Below are 16,820 nucleotides of genomic sequence, written 5' to 3' on the forward strand. Positions count from 1 at the left end.
AAGGCAGAAGTGATTAAATGACAAAAGGGATGATGGTTCAAAGCAAAAGGGGGTAGTAATGGGACAAGTAAAAGACAGAGGTGGGTTTAGAGGAGCTGTAAATGGCAACAGCAGAACCATTACAAGTAAATCCTTCCAAATGAAACAACAGTTTACTTGTTAATAGTTATTTGGTAGTACAGAACTTGAGTATTGCTGAAAACAGACATTTTGTTAAAGCTTTTCGTCTTGCACTCGTCAGGACAATTCGCAAGAATACCAATGCAAGGGAAAGTAACAAATAATCCTCAGTATGCTAAAAATTATGCTGACAACCAATTTAAGATTGTCAGTCGGGCTCACAGTATGGCACATTTGCGTGTGCTAGAAGCTGCATATATTAATATATAGGGGCCTGTTCGTTGCAGACGGAAAGAACATGTACACACATTGCGTCTGTTTCAGCTAAACAAAATAAGTGACAGCCATTCGCTGGTCCATTCCTCAGGGCAGTGTCTTGACCAATCACAGTCAAGCTGCTTGGTTTAAATTTCAAACAAAGCTTGGCCGTTAACTGTCAGTCACCATAAACTGCTGCATTCTCCATGGCAATGCCTCTACCAATCGGAGTCCAGTCAGCACACTCTTCTCATACAGTATAAATTTGTTGCTTTCCCTTACATTGGTATTCTTGTGAATTGTCCTGATGAGTGCAAGACGAAAAGCTCTGACAAAATATCTCTCTTTTCAGCAATACTCCATTTACTTGTACTACTTTCAACTTAGTATACTGTATTTGCTGCTGACAATGAGATATCCACTACACTGGGGAGACCAAATGCAGATTGGGTGATCACTTTGCTGAACACATCCATTCAGTCTGCAAGCGTGGCCCTGAACTTCTGGTTGCTTGTCATTTTAAGTCTCCATCCTAATACCACTGTCCTCTCAGTCCTCAACCTCCTACACTGTTCCAGTTAAACTCAATGGCTCTAGGAATATCGCCTAATCTTTCAGTTTGGCATTTTACAACCTTCAGACTCAGGATTGAATTCAGCAATTTTAGATCATATACAACAGCTCTCAATTTTTCACGCAGGTGCTGGTAATGGTAGTGCTCTTGCCGTTTACAGCTCCTCGGGACCCTGTTTTGTTTGTTTACCTCTCCAATTTCCGTCCCCTTTTGCACAAACCTTCCCTTTTGTTCTTTCCTCTCACGTTCCCTGCCTCTCTGCTTGCTTAAAAACTGTTACATCTGACTTTTTCCAGTTCTGATGTAAGATCATCGACCAGAAATGTTCACTGTTTCTCTCGTCCACAGATGACGTGACCTGCGTGACCTGATTAGTATTTCCAGCATCTGTATTGTTTTGCTTTTGTGCACTGTAATTGCAACACAATGTGTGGATGTCAGGTAAGGGCAGGTCAGGTATGGCTGTGATGCCCCTGCTCGACATAAAGTCTAAAATAAAAGCAGAAAATGCTGGAAATACTCAGGAGGTCTGGCAGCATCTGTGGAGGGAGAAACATTCCAGTTCAATGACCTTTCGCCAGAACAGGAAAACATCTATTCTGACGAAGGGTCATAAAATTGAAACATTGACTCTGTTATCTGGTTTCTGCTGCAGCTAAGCTAACAAGCTTTTTATAAAGTTCTTAAAATTTGTGTAATTATTTCTGAAATTCTGCACATGTAACCTTTTCTTTTAAAACAATATTTTTCAGGCTCCTTCTGTGCTTGATGTAAGATATCATTCTGCATCGTGAGAGTGATGCACAGTAGATGATCTGAACATGCTATGTTGACTACTGTTTAGTCCAGGTCATCCAATGATGCCAAACTTCAACCAACCACCTCCACAAACTCACCAGGACCAGCTTCTAGCTTAACACCAAAAAAGCTACTATGTTCACAAATGGACACTTCTGCCTTACCCTGCCTCTGCCACTAGGACAGCTTCCTCGCTTCATGGAAATCATAGAAATACCTTTAATTTGACATTCTCCTTTTTTTAAAAAAAAAAGGAATTCACAAAAATGCATGTGAATGTCTATTGTCTTCACGTAACCAGTTCATGACTAATGTCCACAGGGCATTAATAATTTGTATATTTTTGGAACTGTGACTGCCATCGGATTACTTTCCTCACAGATGTTTTATGATTTAATGTGAATGCCATGATTGTATAGCTTATTAACTGGCATACAGGAAATGGACGTCTGAACTGTCTCTAAATTATTGGGTACTTAAAACTGTAGTTTGGACTATGTATTGTAGACTTTAAACATACCTCCCAGTCTGAGGAAACTTGAAGGTAAAATAGGGCCTTTTATTAGCATATTCATGAAAAGAAAAATTGATCTGTTTTTATTTAAGTTGCATCTTTTTTTTTGCTGTACAGTATTTTAGAGTAGTTTTTCCACATCAAGTATGGAGAGACTTTTTACTTGAATATTGCAGTTACTGGATTGAAACTGATCATATTCAGGTACTGAAAGGTGGCACAGCTAAATTGTCAAACGCATTGGAGAATCTGTTGTGCTAACCATATGAGGTTCCTGCTTATTTAGCATGGTGTGGGTTAAGCACAATGTGCTACAGACCCATTGGGTTCATTAAAGTCATTTGAGTCTATGCATGTTTCTGTGTAAGAATGGGTGTTTACAATTTCTATATTAATATTTACCTGAAATGCAAACCCTTATTAGTCCTTTCTGGGAGCAATATCTCAGCATTTAGAATTTTTTTAAATTAAGTTTGTTAAATTTGCTTTATGGGTTGCTGCTGATATATGTAGTGATGTTTGTCAGAATTTCAAAAAAATATATAAGGATTTAGTTTGCAATAAATTGAGCATGTTTTTTATATAGCCTCTTGATGTGCTCAATAGGATGACATTCTTTTTTTAAAAAGTCAGTGTGTTTATATTGCAGATTTATATTTTATTGCCTGTTACTGCTAATTTTAACTGAGAAATAATTGTGACTATTTCTAAGGTTTTGAGCATTATATACCATGGTTCCACATTGAGAAATGGTAATATTACAATACTGCTTTGAATATTGTGCAGGGTTCTTGCTAACCTTAAATTTTTAAGAAATTTATTATTTCAACATTGCATCTTTGTGTTCAGAAAGAGTGGGAGGGTGTAAATCATTGAGCAGAAAAGGAACAAAGAAAAATGTAAATGCCACTTGTATAAAATTGTACTTCTAACTTCTCAATATGCACACAAGTTTTACTACAGCAAAGCAACTTTGCAAAATAATTTTCAGAATGGAGAGGTAATTTGAATCAGTAGATCAAAATTGCTTAAGTCAGTCTATTTTGAAGGCTAGACTTGTAAAAATGCTAGTATGCTACTAACATGACTGTGCTTGTGAAGATTGGAACAGTAATAGAAGTCATAACCGTAAATATCTAGTAGCCTAGTAATCATGTTTTATTGGCTGGGAGGGGAAAGAATTATGAAACATTTGATCTCAAGTGGAAAATCAGTTCAAAAATCTACATTTTAATTTGCTTGAAATACCTGCTTGGCGTAAAAAAAAAACAAATTGCATCATTGAATAAAGTATACACAGTAGGTGCTTGGACAATTGCTGTGTTGCAAACATTAGACAAAACAAAATCCTGCATTGCATGTTATGAAAATACGTAAGTTTCCAAGACACAGCATGCACTAATGCATTAACTAAAGTGAAAGCAATTGTTCAAATGCTTTGAAAAAATTCATTGCGTAATGTGGGCAGATTGTAGCGATAAAGTACCTTGTGTGCTGTGAGAAGTTTGAGGAACAAATGGTCATCTCAGAAGGCACAGCGTTGTATTTTTAGAAGTTCTGTCATTTGTTTCACCTTTAAATTTGAAACCCAAATGGCTGTTTAATTTTAAGCAAGCTTACAATGGTTGTTTTTACTCTTTCTAGATTATCTTCTTTCTGACTTGATAACCAACTAAAGTAACGTGAAAAGAATGATTACCGATAAATAAACCATTGTTTGAAACAAAGTTTCTCAGCATGACCAGATTTATTGTATCTTCACAATTGCGTGCAAAAAAAAAATTCTTTTAAAGGTCTGAAAAGTTAACTGAACACACAAACTTCAGTTCGTTCAGTGAAAACGTGGGAATAATGTCATGGTAAGAATACAGTAGCAGGAAGATTTGGATTAATCTTTCAAATTTAGAAATTTGATTTCAATAGATCTCAAATAATCTGAGCAATTCTGAGTGGAAAGAACAGTGATCAAGTGCACTAACTCTAATATCCTAATCCATCCTGATAACTGAAGTTCCAAATAGTTTCTAATCTGAAATGAAGAAGCCCAAGGCTATTTTGATTTCCCTTCTCCAGATACAAATGAAATGTGTTTTTAGAAGTTCTTCATCAGAGACAATGTGACTAAGCATTTGAGCAAGTATCAGTTGATCAAAGAGAACATGAATTTGTGATGAGTAGGTCATGTCTGACTAATTTAGTTGAATTTTTTAAGGAAGTCAATAATGGTGGTTAGGAGAGCGTTTGCACATTGTTGTCTATATGGACTGCCAAGAATGCACAAGCTTATTAACAAAAATGTGAATGCCCAGACTTGGAAGTAATCTTGTGAAATGAGTTGGTAATTGGTTATATCTCCTTATGTGGCTCGGTGTCAAATTTTGCTTTTTACCATGCATGTCAAGTGCTTGGGGAATTTTTATTATGTTAAAGGCACTATATAAATACAAGTTGTTGGGAGGTAGGGATAAAGTGAATGTTCTTTAATTGACAGGATGGATAGATGGTATTTCCCAGGGATCTGTACTGGGACCTTAGTTTTTCATCATATATAAATGACTTGGTTGAGAGAGTTGTATAATCCAGAATTGCAGATAGCACTATAGATTGGAGCAAGAAGTCACAATGGAATAGGCAGATTTAAACAGATTGAGAGCCAAACTATGACAGATGGAATTCAATGTAGAGAAGTGCAAGATCATCCAATTTGATCTGAGAAAGACAAATTGGAATATTTTCTTAACGGTAAGCGACTCGGAAGCTGTTGAAGTACAATGGATTTAAGTGTCCACGGACACAAATCTCAAAACTTGCACAGGTACAAAACATAATCAATAAAGAGAATAGAATGTTGGCCTATATTTTGAAGAGGCTGCAATACAAATGTGAATAATTATTGCTTCTCTACAGATATCCTTCTGGCCAGAATCCATGTGGAGTGAGCAGTGTGTTCAGTGTTGGGCACAACTCCTTAGAAAGTATACTGGTCTTGCGGGTACAAGGCAGTTTCACCAGACTGAAACCAGAGCTTAAGGGTTAAATTAAGGGCAGGTTGCACAAAGTTGTCTTGTATAATAAAATCAGAGTTAGGACAGTTTAGAGTGAAGTCAGGAAGCTTTTTTCAACGCAAAAGGGTAGTGGAAGTGTAGAACTCTTTTCTTTCACTCCACCCCCAGCATCAATGCTATGGTTGCTGGGTCAATTGAAAATTTCAAGACTGAGACTAATGGATTTTTGTTGGATAAGATTATCAAGGTACATGGAACAAAGAGGTGTTGAGATTACCTAATTGAATGATGAAATAGGCTTGATGTCCTAAATGGCCGACTCGTTCCTGAAAAATTGTTGTCTTCTGCTTACAGTTTTTGTTTAATATTATATCTGTAATGATTTCATTCATTATTTTAGACTTCCCAAGAGCATCTGCTCTGGAACAATAGCCCCCACCCCCGAAGACCTGGGTTTTATGTTGGAGGTAGATATTTAAGAATCTGCACAAGAAAGTAAGGACTAAAAGTTATTTGGCCTATCTGTATTCTGATCTGTGCTACTTGTTTGTAGGCAGGGACTCTCAAGTAGCAGATCTGTGCTTAAACCCAGACTACATTTTTATTTTTTACTTATTTAGAGATACAGCACTGAAACAGGCCCTTCGGCCCACTGAGTCTGTGCCGACCATCAACCACCCATTTTATACTAATCCTACAGTAATCCCATATTCCTACCACATCCCCACCTGTCCCTATATACCCCTACCACCTACCTATACTAGGGGCAATTTATAATGGCCAATTTACCTATCAACCTGCAAGTCTTTTGGTGGTGAGAGGAAACCGGAGTACCCGGCGAAAAGCCACGCAGACACAGGGAGAACTTGCAAACTCCACACAGGCAGTACCCAGAATTGAACCCGGGTCACTGGAGCTGTGAGGCTGCGGTGCTAATCACTGTGCCGCCCGTTACGACCAGGTGAGAAAGGTGTCTAGGGTTCAGCCTGGTCTTACCATAACAGGGTTTCAATTTTTTTACACTCCATGTTTTTAGCTCCCCCTTAGTGAATCCTTGTTCACTGCTTTCCAATTATAAGGCTAAGAAACCAGCACAAATTGGTTTTCTTAGGTTTAAAGAAGAAAGGTTGACATTTATTAAACTTAAATTTAAACTCTAATTTGGTTAATGCCTACGGATACACGCGTCCACGCTAGCATACTTTTGTGATACACACATGCAGATAGAGACAGAACAGAGCAGAAGAAATAAAGTGGAAAACTTTTGAGACAATCTCTGAAGAGGATTCGTTGGGGCCTAGTATTCTTCTTAAACCTTGTTCGTTGTAGGAGATTTTTCTCTCTTGAGGTTCATGTGTCTTCAGTGGATTTGGAGTTCTGTGAGAAAGAGATGGGAGCAGGCAGGAGAGGCTGTGGCAAGCCAGCCAGAAGAGGCCTTTTCAGTCCAGGAGCAAACAGACTCTCAGTTCAAACTGTTTGTACAATTCAGAAAAACCCGGTTGCCAAGCAGGCTAGTCACATGACCAACTGGTCTGACCATGTCTGTTTGTAGATTCAGCTATCCCAGCAGTCATCCTGAAATTTGAGCTCCCTCCCCTTCAATGTCTGCTCAAAGTCCATTGTGGGTTAAATTGGATAAGGGAAGTAACCCCTTTGTCTCCACAAGCACTGCCTGTTAACATGCAAATATCTTTTCAGCCAGGGGCTTGGTGATTTTTTCAACAAGTCCTTTCTTCACTTCAACAGTTTTCAAATCAATGTTCATATGACAAAACTAATATGCCTCACTCTTGGCAGGTGGGGGTCTAGCATGACAGTAAGGATATTTTGTAAAAATCCATTCAGCTCTGAATGTGCTTCAGTTCCTTGAGGGATCCAGTGTTAAGCCCCTCATTCCAAAATCATGTTTTAACTATTTGTATATTCCTATTTGTTTTGCACATCAAATGTTGAAACTATATGAATTGCTTCTTTTAAGTGCACATTGTTTGTAGGATTGGACTGTTGTTTAATGGGACATAGCTTTAAGTTGAGGGGTGAAAGATATAGGACAGATGTCAGAGGTAGTTTCTTTACGCAGAGAGTAGTAGGGGCGTGGAACGCCCTGCCTGCAACAGTAGTAGACTCGCCAACTTTAAGGGCATTTAAGTGGTCATTGGATAGACATATGGATGAAAATGGAATAGTGTAGGTCAGATGATCGGCGCAACATCGAGGGCCGAAGGGCCTGTACTGCGCTGTAATGTTCTAATACTTGTGAATGCTCATTGCCACTTTGCAATAATCAAAGGCTGCATTTTTGTATTGCTTGCTTGAAGTATCCATATGGTTACATTGTAAAGATTCAGTACAGCATTCTATCTCCTTGTTAGGGTCTCATAACCCCTTTCATGTTATTGGGATTAACAGCAAAATTGGAAAAAACAGGTACCCAAAATATCAAAGTGTTGTCGAAAATAACTTCCATCAAGTTCTTTGCTTTTGCTGCATCGAGACAATGGAACTGGCAACTACATAGAGTAAGCACTGTGCTTTCCAATGTTTCAGATAAATATATTGTAATGTTGCCAGATTTCTGATAATTTGGCACGAGAAACAGCAATCTGATTCATATCTGATTCCATCTGAATGTGTGCTAGCCTGGACCTGGATGGAATAATATAGAATCATAACAGCATTTATTATGTAATGGATTAGCTCCATAATGTGACATCTCGCCATTTCTTTTTATGTCCATGCCTTCCTGATTCAAGTATACACTGAGAACTGAAGCAATACTAAACAGATGGCCCATTGGGAAGTAGTAAACATAATTGGTGTTTAAGGCTCTAGTGTAAGCAGGCTACTTCTCAAGTACGATCTGATGCAAATAACGTTCTTAAAGCTACTGTTCTGAATATATAATATGCTCTGACACTTCAGTGTAGTACTAAGGGAGTGTTGCAATATCAGTGGTGCCATTTTCCGGCGATACTTTAAACTAGGGTCTGTTAGCCCTCTCAGATAGACATTTAAAAAAAAAAAAATCCCAAGATGCTGTTTGGTGTAAAAGATCCCATAGCACTATTGGAAGCATAGCAACATTCTCTTGTGTTTTAGCCAATGTTCATCCCTCAATCAACACCAACAAAGACAGATTAACTGATCGTTCTTTGATTTGTGTCTCATTACTCCTCCCTTTGCCTTTTGTTCCATGACATCTTTGTCATTTAATCCCTCCGCTCTTTCACAGGCCTTCCTTTGTTGTTCTTCTACCTGCTCCACCCCCAACCTTTTCTCTTGCTCACAGCCTATTATATTTCTAACCTTTGCCAATTCTGATGAAAGGTCATAGGCCTGAAACGTTTCTCTCGCCACAGATGCTGCCAGACCTGCCGAGTGTTTCCAGCACCTTGTTTTTATTAACTGATCATTCTTACTGCTGTTTGTGCAATCTTGCTGTCTATACTGACTGCACCATTTACCTACAAAACTGACTGCAGATCAAAATTAAGTTGTTGGCTGTCAAGTGTTTTGAGATAATCTGAGAGCCTAAAAAGTGCTTTATAAATGGAAAATTACTTTTGTATCTGAATGTTCGGACTTGTAACCTTAAAGATAATCTGGCTCTAGGTAACCCATCATCAGGCAATGTATTGTTAGTGGATTAAGTGCACCTCACAGAGTCGTTAACAGTGCAGAAGGAGGCCATTCGGCCCATCGTGTCCGCACCGGCTCTCTGAAAGAGCAATTCCCTCAGTCCCATTCCCCTGCCTTCTCCCCATAACCCTGCACATTCTTCCTTTTCATATAACTGTCTAATTCCCTTTTGAATGCTTCAATTGAACCTGCCTCCACCACTTTCTCAGGTCGCGCATTCCAGACCTTAACCACTCGCTACGTGAAAAAGTTTTTCCTCATGTCACTTTTGCTTCTCTTACCAAATACTTTAAATCTGTGCCCTCTCATTCTCGATCCTTTCACAAGTGGGAACAGTTCTCTCTATCTACTGTCCAGACCCCTCATGATTTTGAATACCTCTATCAAATCACCTCTCAGCCATCTCTTCTCCAAGGAAAACATTCCTAACTTCTCCAATCTATCTTCATAACTGAAATTCCTCATCCCTGGAACCATTTTCGTGAATCTTTTCTGTACTGTCTCCAATGCCTTCATGTCTTTCCTCAAGTGCGGCGCCCAGAGTTGGATGCAATACTCCAGCTGAGGCTGAACTATTTACAAGTTCAACATAACTTCCTTGCTCTTGTACTCTATGCCCCTATTAATAAAGCTGAAGATACTGTATGTTTTATTAACCGCTCATTCAACCTGTCCTGCCACCTTCAATGACATGCACATATACACCTAAATCCCTCTGCTCCTGCACCCCCTTTAGAATTGTATCCTTTATTCTATATTGTGTCTCCATGTTCTTCCTACCAAAATGAATCACTTCATCATCTGCCACCTGTCTGCCCATTCCACCAACTTGTCTGTTGTTTTGAAGTTCTACACTATCCTCCTCACAGTTCACAATGCTTCCAAGTTTCATATCATCTGCAATCTTTGAAATTGTGCCCTGTACACAAAGGTCTAGGTCATCATCTTTGTGATGAACAAGCAGATCCTCAAACTCATGAACTGAAAATGCATTCTGCTTGCTGTGGCCACTTAGTGAGTCACTTAAGTATTGGTAAAGCATCCTCCACAACTTAAGTACTTAATTTTCTTTGAAAAGGTTCAGACAATATATTGTTGCAGTCTATGACTGGGTAGAAAATTTATACTCCTTTCGACTGTTAAAGTGGGTCTTAGTTTTGCTACATTCATAGATATCTAGTGTCCTCCCATCTAGACTTCAGTTATTGCAGTCATTTATCATTTGCTTAGGAGTTCCCCAAGTACACACCCTCCTGTACTCTTACAATGTAATGGTTAAATAATTGCCTTCTTGAAAGAAAGATAAAATGTAATGAAAATTGCAATTTAATTCCTCGAACACTTCATATCTACAAAAAGTCTAACGAGCACTTAGCATTTACCATTTGGCTTCACCTTTACTGAGGCTATCCTCTTTGATGTAAAATGAAACTTGTATTTCCATTACCAAAGCTGCCTGTAAGAGGCTTAATTTCCTCCATGTCAAATGTGCCTTTATCCAGCAACAGTTCTTAACTTTTAAACACCCAAGTCTGTCCAAGGCATACAAACTGCTTGCACATCTGGGGAGACTATAACCTCTCATGTTCCGAGATAGGATTCAAGAATGATTTTCTCTTACCATCCCCAACCCCAGTCTCTATGGTAACCTCCTGCCTCGTGTCTCAATTTTATTTATACTATTCTGTTCAGTACCATTTTGAACTTACCTATTGATCTTTAAAAGATCCAAATATGCCATGCTACATTCTTTTTCTGCTTGCTGCATCTTTTCATCAAGACTTTTCTCACAATCTCCATCTTTTGGCAGAACTTGAAAACTGCAACTTCTTTGCTCCCTGAATCAATTCTTTTACAATCCTAATCTTGGTGTTATCTAATCACTTGGTTTTACCTCTTTGGAGACCATGGAGATTTAATTTTGATAAATTTCTAGGACTAAACTTAACACTATTAGTTCCTTTTGCTACAACAAAATTGAACTATTCTTGCACAGTGGCCCTTAGGAAATATCCCATGACTTCAGAGATTATAAAATTCATGAAATGAGAGCTACCCTTGTTATTATGCCCAGTTGGATGATAGGCATATTACACAATATACAGAGCAGGAACTTCATTCAAAAAATGAGAGAACCTGCTGGATTTAATTAATATAGCAATATATTCCTGCACGCAAGCAGAATATTGTGCTGAAAATGTAAAATAAAAGCAGAAACCACTAGAAATATTCCTGATCAGGTAGCATTTGTGGAGAGTGAAAGAGTTGGCATTTCAGGTTGATGACCATCAGAATTAGGAAAAGTTAGAAATGTAATAGGTTACCTGTTTGTGCTAGTGAGTGCAGAAATAGAAAGTTAGACCTGATGAATTGTGGCTGAAGAGATGGTGCAGGAGGGAGGGCTGTAGTTTCCTGAGACATTGGGATTGCTGCTGGGGGAGGTGGGACCTGTTCGAGCCGGATGGGTTGAACTGAGACCAGTATTGTTATGACCACTCGGGACAAAGCCCCCAATCAAAACATATGATTCTGATTGCGGTGGGAGCAACGTACTGTTAATTCAGCCCCATCAATCCACAGGTCGCATTATATATCTTTAAGCTTTCCAAATAGAAGAAAGCAGCAGCCGAATTGAGTCAATCTAGTGACCCCTAAATGAGGCAAGCTAAACCAGGTATCTTTAGATATCAACAAATTAACTGTTTACTAAAAAAACTAAAATCTTAAACACTAAGATACACCAATATCTAAAGACCATATAACTTATTTTAAAAAACTAACTCCCGCATTCGCATACATATACTCTAACTGCAGTTTGGTTTTTAATTAGCTGCCCGAAAAAATAGAAAAAAAAGTAAAGTCTTTGCTGATTACACATCCTGCGATCTGTCTTCTAATTCTACACAGTCAAAGTTAACTTGCAGTCTTCCAAGGTCCGATGAATCCAAAGATCCTTCCAGAGATGGGAGTTCAGCAGTTCTAGTAATAAACTCTTTTTTTTTCAGCGATGAACACAGATGAATAATTTGCTATTTCTTTAAGAAATTAATCTGGCTTGAAGCTTTTTTAGAATTTTAAGAGAAAAACTACCCAAGATCGAAATTGACTTAGAGAGAGCTCTCCTATTTCCTTCACGTGCTGGGACTGTCTGTCTCTGCAAAATCAATTTTTGCCAGCCAGTTTCAAAGTCAAAATTGATGCAGTGAATGTCTGTTCTCTGTCTCCGTATGGCTGTAACTTAGCAACCAGAATGCACCTAGGCTCACTGAGCTTCTGAAAAGATCTCTTAAAGATGCACTGATCTCTTTACTCTCAAATGCGCACCGCAATATTTCCAAGGAAAAAAAGGATCATGACCATATCCTCTCGGAGTTTTGCTCGTGCTGTTGGGGAGGGTTTAAACTAACTTGGCAGAAGGATGGGCACCTGAGAGATTCCGAAGGGAGAAAAGAAAAGTTAGAAATGGAAGGCAGAAAATTAGTAAGCGTATTTCGAAGGCAGAGGAAAGAAAGGCTAGAAAATAAACAAGGGAGTTTAGCAATGCTAAATGGTACGTACTTGAGTCCACTAAGGCAAAGGAATAAGGCAAATGAGCTGAGAGCACAGATTCATACATATGAGTATGATGTAGCTATTGAGAAATGGCTGAAAGAAGGGCATGAATGGCAGCTCAACATTCATGGACATTTACAGAGTAGAAGGAGGCCACTCGGCCCATCGGGTCCATGCCTTCGCGAAGTTTATTCGTTCAAGTGCCCATCCAATTTCCTTTTGAAATCATTCACCATCTTCATTTCTACCACCCTCATGGGTAACCAGTTCCAGGTCATTATCACTCACTGCATAAAAAAGTTCTTCCTCGCATTCCCCCTGCATCTCTTGCCTAAAACCTTCAATCTGTTGTTACGAAAGTGCTTCCATTTTTGTTAAATTTTTTTGAGCACTCCTATTTAAATGGTGGAAATGGATTCGATTTTGGAAGGCTAGCGATTTCATAGATTTTTTAACTTGTTTATGGAATATGGACGTCGCTGGCTAGACCTGCATTTATTGCCCATCCCTAATTGCTCTTGAGAAAGTGGTGGTGAGCTGCCTTCTTGAACCGCTGCACTCCTTTGGGTGTAGGTATACCAGCAGTGCTGTTGGGAAGGGAGTTCCAGGATTTTGACGCGGTGACAGTGAAGGAACAGCGATATAGTTCCAAGACAGGATGGTGTGTGGCTTAGAGGGGAGCTTGCAGGTGATGCTGTTCTCATGCAGCTGCTGCCCTTGTCCTTCTAGGTTGTAGAGGTCACAAGTTTGGAAGTGCTGTCGAAGGAACCTTGGTGAATTGTTGCAATGCATCTTGTAGATGGTACACACTGCTGCCACTGTGCATCGATGGTGGAGGGAGTGAATGTTGAAGGTGGTGGGTGGGGTGTCAATAAAGCGGGCTGCTTTGTCCTGGATGGTGTCGAGCTTCGAGTGTTGGAGCTGCACTCATCCAGGCAAGTGGAGAGTATTCCATCACACTCCTGACTTGTGCCTTGTAGATGGTGGACAGGCATTGAGGAGACAGGAGGTGAGTTACCACAGAATCTCTAGCCACTGACCTGCTCTTGTAGCCACAGCATTTATGTGGCTGGTCCAGTTCATTTCTGGTCAATGGTAACCCACAGGATATTGTTCGTGGGGTATTCAGTGATGGTAATGCCGTTGAACATGAAGGGGAGATGGTTAGATTCTCTCTTGTTTGAGATAGTCATTGCCTGGCACTTGTGTGGCGCGAATGTTACTTGCCTCTTATCAGCCCAAGCCTGGATGTTGTCCAGGTCTTGCTGCATATGGACACTGGCTGCTTCTGTATCTGAGGTGTTGTGAATGGCGCTGAATGTTGTGCAATCATTAGCATCCCCACTTCTGACTTTATGATGGAGAGCACGTCATTGAAGCAGCTGAAGATGGTTGGGCCTAGGACACTGCCCTGAGGGACTCCTGCAGTGATGTCCTGGGACTAAGATGATTGACCTCCAACAACCACAACCATCTTCCTTTGTGCTAAGTATGACTCCAACCAGCGGAGAGTTTTACCCTGATTCCCATTGACTCGAGTTTTGCTCTGGCTCCTTGATGCCATAGTCAGTCAAATGCTACCTTGTTGTCAAGGGCTGTCACTCTCACCTCGCCTCTGGAGTTCAAATCTTTTGTCCATGTTTGAACCAAGTCTGTAATGAGGTCAGGAGCTGAGTGGCCCTAGTGGAACCCAAACTGAGCGTAAGTGCGCAACCTACCGCTGAGCAAGTGCCACTTGATTGCACTGTCGACGACCCTTTCCATCACTTTGATGATCGGGAAGATCATTGGCCAGGTTGGATTTGTCCTGCTTTTTGTGCACAGGACGTACCTGGGTAATTTTCCACATTGCCGGGTAGATGCCAGTGTTGTAGCTTGGCTAGGGGCACGGCGAGTTCTGGAGCACAAGTCTTCAGTACTATTGCCGGAATTTTGTCAGGGCCCGCAGCCTTTGCAGTATCCAGTGCCTTCGGCCGTTTCTTCATATCACGTGGAGTGAATCCGATTGGCTGAAGACTAGCATCTGTGATGCTGGGTACCTCAGTAGGAGGCCGAGATGGATCATCCACTGCGCACTTCTGGCTGAGGATGGATGCAAATGCTTCAGACTTGTCTCTATCTATCTATCCATACATCCACCCCTCCCTCCATCCATCGTTGATCCATCACCCCCTCCCTCCATCTCTCCCTACCATGTGGCCTCTCTTGTTCCCTTTGAGGAACGTGCAGGTATGTCACACAAGGCTATCCAATACTGCATAAGGTGTAATGCAAACCTTCCCCAACGCTGTGTGATTAGATACTATCTGAGAAGTTCGTGCTTTCTTAAAAATTCAGTGTATGAGATGAGGGTGTGCTTTGTGTCTATCTTTCCCTGAGCCTACTGCGTGGTCAGGCAGTTGCATCTCCTCCATTTTTCTTCCCACCCTCAGTCAGTATTATCTGGACCTCCTTGGACTGGGTAGTCCCTGGAATCATTTGTTGTATGGAGCCCACTCCACAAGCCCTTCTGCATTGTCAGACTGCAGCTGCCTGCCTTGGATCAAAAAGGCCAGCTATGCCCCATGATCTCACCTTTTCCCTGAGCCCCTTGGCATTCATGCCATTACTTATCAAATGGCATGTAAGGTCACCGCAGATGATCACAGAAGTACCAGTATTTGATTTCATTGTCTTCAGATATTTGCCTTTGGCTTATATAGCCCACTGGACTCATCCAAGATAGGCTAAATTTGTCTGAGATTACATGAAGCATTTGGTCTCCCGTGTAATGGCTCACTTGTGCTTCTCTGGCCAACTTCACCAAGTGTTTTGAAGAACTGACATCACAAATTGATAGGGAACCTCAAATTACATAGTGCAACCTGTACTTCTAAAATCTCTGCTTACAGTAAAAAAGACTCTTGATAAAATAGTGGTGAGTTCAATGATAAGATACAAAAGTGGATTAGTAAGTTGCTTAAGAAACTTTAGGTCATAATGGGTGAAGGTGTTGAATGGGGTGCCTCGGGTCAGTGCTGGGGAGCTTCGTGATCCTGGTATACATAAATTGCGTAGAATTATAATTCCAATGCAATAACGTTACATTGATGCCAAGCCAAGCGTAAATGTGGACTCTAGATAACCACAGTGTTACAAAGGAGATTTGACAGGGTTTGATCCTGGACTATTCAATGAAATGCAATACAGTCAAATGCAAGAAACTAAATATTGGAAATTGAAAAGAGGAGGCATGTACACACCATGCTTAGAATAGAACTTGACACGGAATATTGGAATCCGTGTAGGATCTAGTTTCACTAGTTCATGTAATATTACTTCCTTTAATGTATGAACTATTGTAAGACTCACAGGATTACAAGTAATATCCAAAGAAAACATGGGTTTTTAGTCTACTTTAACTAAAACATATACACAATCCACACATCTAAATACACCTCACTATCGGGCTACACCCAGAACTCCTTGACCTATGTGTGACATGACATCACTTCCTCCGGTGACCTTCACTTGCTTCTTAAGGTGGCCCACTTTTAAGGTTGTCCCACAACAGCATGCTTCTGATTAAACAGTGAGGAAACAAAACAAAGGAAACAGGATGCTGGGTTATACTGCTGCATCAATTAATTGTAAATCCCCAGAAGTTATGCTGAAGCTGTACAGAGTTTGTCAGGCCACACCTGGAATATGATGTCACCACTACATAAGGAGACCAGTCAAGCATAGAGACATTGCTGCAGAAGAGAGCAATAGGCTGATACCAGTATTGGAGGAATGAACTACAAAGTACAACTAGCTAAGGACAGAGGGCACAAATACATACCATCAAAACTCTGGACTCACTATAGAAACAGCTAAGTGCTCTACTCAGATGACGGTAACATTTGTGTCTGGAAAGATGAAATGAAATGCATTGAAAGGCCTTCTTCATCAGAGATTATCTTGTAAACATTTTGTGGTTAAATTATCTTTCTTCATTTTTACTAGGAAATGCAACATTTAAATCATTGACTAGAATCACAGTTTTTTTTAAAAAGTCAAAACTGCATAATTCCAGCAACATTATGTTCAAACTGTGGCAGGTGCCTCCACATGCTGTTCTCTGAACAAAACAACACAGCCATAATAGCATTCCATATTGTCCATTCAATTGCACCAGAGTGCCCATTTGGCTGTCAACAAGAATTGAACTAAGAAAGAAAATGGTTATTTACAGATTAAAGACAGAGCAAGCTGCCCAGGATTCCTGTTTTGTGATATGCTTTTTAGACCACTTTACCACAATCCACAGTTCCATTGCACAGAAGTTGTTGGTATTTTATTTGGCTAAATCCAAGGTTTTAATATAAATTTTGGATCT

General features: G+C 40.1%; 1 protein-coding gene across 3 annotated transcripts in view; it reads left to right on the forward strand.

The window, feature by feature from the left end:
- Positions 1-3,991, forward strand: part of rcor1 (REST corepressor 1) — a 163,835-nt gene extending 159,844 nt beyond the window's left edge. For all 3 annotated transcript variants that reach the window (XM_068038963.1, XM_068038962.1, XM_068038964.1), the window contains one exon: positions 1,705-3,991. In XM_068038963.1, the coding sequence (XP_067895064.1) occupies positions 1,705-1,746 (42 nt within the window). In that variant the 3' untranslated portion in view covers positions 1,747-3,991. The remainder of the gene's footprint in view (positions 1-1,704) is intronic.
- Positions 3,992-16,820: the final 12,829 nt, after the last annotated feature.

Source organism: Heterodontus francisci, chromosome 9 (assembly GCF_036365525.1).
Source record: "Heterodontus francisci isolate sHetFra1 chromosome 9, sHetFra1.hap1, whole genome shotgun sequence".
Lineage (NCBI taxonomy): Eukaryota > Metazoa > Chordata > Chondrichthyes > Heterodontiformes > Heterodontidae > Heterodontus > Heterodontus francisci.